We start from the raw sequence: 4,334 nt of genomic DNA on the forward strand, positions 1-4,334 counted from the left end.
GTCAGAATGTTGGATTTAATTTATTAAGCTCGAAATTTGTCATTTTGGAGAAGTGATAAATATCCTTTGAGGTCCGTTCTTGTATTACCTGGCCCGGGAAGACGCTTTTGTTTCATTTTTATATACATGTTCTGCATCACAATAACGTCTGCTTCTCTACTTCAGGCTACTTATTGACGAAATGAGACCTAACAATGTACATTTGGTTGAAAGGTAGTTTGCTTTAGTCGTTTGCGTGGATGGACGAAAGCTGGGTGGGTTTTTAGGTATGTATAATGATGTATAAACAGCGCTAGATACTAGGTAAATGAATGCAACGACAAGGAAGTCTGTGTGTCATTTTCTGTGCTCTGTGTAGCTTTTTTTGCGCTTTTTACGTGTGAACCTTTATTCTGCAGCGCCACCATATCGTTGACCGATCTAAGGATATCGGCGAGACACTTGTCAATGTATAACTCTACATTCACGTTCTCGTCGTCACGTGGTTTACATTTAACTAGTCCGAACCGTTTACACAGGACACACTACGATTGTGACGAGCTAATAATACGCAGCTTGTCTTTCTCTGCAATTTCCCACAACCCCCATGTGCGGTAGGGGGTGCATTTCGTGGCCCGGCAGCATTCCTAGCTGTGCCCGCGGCTTCATTTCTCGGGGCAATATTTAGATCGGCCTGTCACCGGATGCATCAAACACGTGAAACGTACGCCTCAAAGGATACTTAACCGAAAAGTATTCTGAATTTTACACTTTTCTCATTATGCCGTTAAGGTGATGTCAAAATCGTATTGTTGGTCATTCAGGCAAAATAAAGAGAAAAACCTATGAAAAATGACTCGCGCGGTAAATATTTCCTTGCGGGTAAATTGTCCTCAAAGGCCACTGAGTTCAAGTTGCAAAACCTGGCGCCGCACGAGTGCGTCTTCACTGTGAGCAAACCACACTCGTGTAGGCACTGTTGTTGGCTGTGTCAAGCGCTGTCATTCACCTCTATGTGCCCAGGGCCCTTCTTCTCGCTGTTCTTCATGTTCGGCTGGTCGTTCGTGCCGATGACCTACCTAACCAGCTTCATGACGGACCAGAAGATCGCCGGCTACGTCATGCTCGTGTTCAGCGCCTTCTTCTTCGGTGAGGGGCCGAGTTGAATAACATCCGAAACAATTAAGGGAAGGCAGGGGGGCCTACAGCATCAGTGCTTTGAGCTGTTGCTATAGGCTCACAAATTCGGAATGGATCGGGAGCGGCATACTGAAAGCATTTAGTCGCTGACGGTTACCGTAAGAGTCTTCAAGCTGTTGTACGCACGCGCTTCGCACACGTCGCGCTTTAGCAAAAACAAGGGAAAGGAAAAAAGGAAAGATAGGGAAGAAGGGGGAGGAGGGGGAGGACGTGAGCAGTTGTCGGTGTTTAGGACTGCTCTTCAAGGTAATTACAGTTATAACGGATGTTATTTTCCAGCAGGACTACATACCCCAGAGGCAATCATACCAGACGCCGAGCCAAAGGGATCCTTCTCAATCTTCATATAGGTTACAGTGCACTTAGAATAGCATGGAAGCACTCAGCTGTCAAAAAGAGCTACGGAAATTCCTTCTGTGGGAGTAGTTGCTTATCCTATATCGAAGTCCATTTTCGAGAGTATTCGTCCCCCACAGTGGTCTTGTCTGAACGGAAACAAGGAGTACTTCGTCGTAGAACTTGGGAAATGCTGCTGTAATACGGCAGAGCGGAAAGTGTGCCATCGCTCCCGTTTTCCCCCTCGAAGCAAACTTGAGAACCGCCTCTGCTAAGCGCCCGCCGTCCTCGGCACCGGTTGCTTGCTCCGCGCAGGTTCGGTGACGAACAGCTACATGGACATAGTGGGGCCCGGCACGGTGTCGAACTTCCGACCCACGGGCTGGACCTCGGAAATGGCCGAACTGCTGATGGTGCCCCTGCGCCTGCTGCCCCAGTACGCGGTGGGCCACGGCGCCGGCGAGGTGCAGGCGGCCTTCTCAGAGCATGCCGCCTGCTGCCGGCTGCATCGCACGCTGCTGTGGTACATCTGTACCGTGCCGCTGACCAGCTACCCAGAGGCGCAGCGGCCATTCGCCAGCCGCATAATGTACTGCTGCCAGGGTGCGTCCGCCATGCGCACTAAGTGTGCAGGGAGAGAATAAACAATACGTGCGATGACGATTGCGGGTGACATCGCAGTTTTCACGTGCGATACTACAGTGGGAGACCAGGGGTGGTATAACGTAAAACTATGCCAAACTTTCTATTCGAATTCTGTAATCAGCCCACCGCGATTGGTCAAAAACTTTTTTGGACCACCCCCACTTCACCTGTCTGTCACGCGACGTCACGAAAACCGCGATAGCTCCCCATCTCATATTACGTGTGCACACTGATTATGCATAATTTGACCGAACGAAAGAAAAATAGTTATTTCTGACTCGACGCCGTTTTGCCATTAGTGCTCGGCTATTGGTCAAACGTTTTCGGGCTGCACCCATGTACCTCACCTGCCTCTCACGCGGCGTCACAAAACCGCAAAAACTTACCGCGTCCAAGTGACGCGTACGCGTTAAAGATGCATTAATATGCCGAACAAAACTGAATTTTCTTCTGCATAGCCGCAGGCTGGCCTGTTCCGAAAGGAATAAAAAATGGCTGTCACCGATGGCCCAGGCACTGGCTACTCGCACCAGCCGGAGAGCATGGGTTTACTTCCGTGCAATAAAGCTTTTTGCGTGGCTGTGTAACGTTTTCGAGCACTTTCGGCACGTTTACGACCTCGTTCTGCCAACTCTTCTTTGCTGGGAAACCGGTTTAGCGTCATTCTTAAGCTTCCGTTGCATGCCGCCGCTAGTGTCGACGAGCTAAGTAAGAGAAAGCGGACCAATCGCAGACGTCGGCGCCACCCTCTCCATCCGGTTATCGATATTCGGTGCAGTGGCTCGGCCCCATCGAATTCCTCTCCACTTGAGCATGCTCCTCGTTTCTTGTGAGCCAATTAGATAAGACAAGCCGCTCAGTGCAGGCAATGTTATTCGTTTTTCAAGCAAACAAAAGTGACTTCCTATGAACGAGGGGAGCATTTGATTGGTTTGTTCAGACAACCCTGCGGGTGACCGCCCGATGCTTGCGTCGGCGGTTACGCAAGTTTGATGTCAGAAGATTGGAATAAAAACATATTGTAATAGTTTTACGTTAAACGGCCCGTGTAGTTCATATGATTAACGTCTGTAGGGTGCACTTGAAGGAACGGGCGTACGGACACAATCCTCACACGCACTGCAGGAGCTAATACCGGCAGACATTACTCAGAAGATTACACGGATAACTCCAGCAAACCTCCCAGAGAGTGTTTTAACAATACGAATTAGCGTCGCGTGTCGAGGTGGCTTCAAGCGGCGGTTGACATTTTCAGCATCTCCCATAGTTTTAATGTCTGTGCAGTCGCAAGTTAAACTTTAACTTCAAGACCATCATTTCGTTGCACAGGTACTTCACGGACGCCTAGTACATTATTTAGAAGTCTCTAGACTGCAACACAAAGAAAACGTTGTCTATTAACGCCTGCAAAATAAATAGTTCGTAGCCAAGTTGGAGCATTGTACTTGAAAACCTAGTTCTTTCGAATAGGCAGGACGTAAAGAAAAAGTGCCCGTGTAGGTTGTCTGTGCTCCTTTGTGTCCTGTTTATTTGTATTGCACAATCTCAGTTTGCAAAGCAGGGTTGCGAGACATAAGCGAAATGAAGACTCTCGGCTGGGCGTCATCCTATCGCAAAGTTACGTAATGAGGCGGTACAAAATACTGATAGTCTAACGCACCCGTAGTGACGCAGCGGCCGTGAGTTGGCTCTCAAGGGTTACCTAATAGTTTCGATTGCGTGTAATCCTTTAAAGCGCACTGAAAATTCTGTACACGAGCGTCTTCGCGTATTTACACCGTATAAATTAGACCTCGTTCGTAGCACGTAATCGAGCGTTCAACTTTGTGCTCGCACGCATAATAGCATCGCAATTGAGCCGAGTCGGCGGCTGTAAAAGCTCAGGCAAGGTCGAGAGAGACAGACGAATGCTTATTCTCAGCTAAAGCAGACTGAAGAAAGGACACAAGTTCCTGCGTTGAATAAAGAAACAAAAGGAAGAATAAACAAGTCGTACCTCGAGTGACCGTACTTGTGGTAAAACAAAACAAACGACGGACCGAGTGCAAAATTTGCCAACAACGAAAAGAAAGCACCCACCTCGAGTGTGCTTCTCGAGGTAGTCAAGTGAGCTTAATACTGTGAAATCAAATGTATTAGCACAGAAGAAATGTTGTTACAAGAATTGGTAAAGC

At 48.2% G+C, this 4,334-nt stretch overlaps 1 protein-coding gene across 1 annotated transcript; it reads left to right on the plus strand.

The window, feature by feature from the left end:
* Positions 1–992: 992 nt before the first annotated feature.
* On the plus strand, positions 993–2,159 carry LOC140216516 (uncharacterized). Its single transcript, XM_072286858.1, has 2 exons — positions 993–1,128; positions 1,831–2,159. Exons 1-2 carry the CDS (start codon positions 993–995, stop codon positions 2,157–2,159), a joined length of 465 nt encoding a protein of 154 aa, XP_072142959.1.
* The last annotated feature ends 2,175 nt before the right edge of the window (positions 2,160–4,334 follow it).

This window comes from Dermacentor andersoni, chromosome 3, assembly GCF_023375885.2.
Source record: "Dermacentor andersoni chromosome 3, qqDerAnde1_hic_scaffold, whole genome shotgun sequence".
Classification (NCBI taxonomy): domain Eukaryota; kingdom Metazoa; phylum Arthropoda; class Arachnida; order Ixodida; family Ixodidae; genus Dermacentor; species Dermacentor andersoni.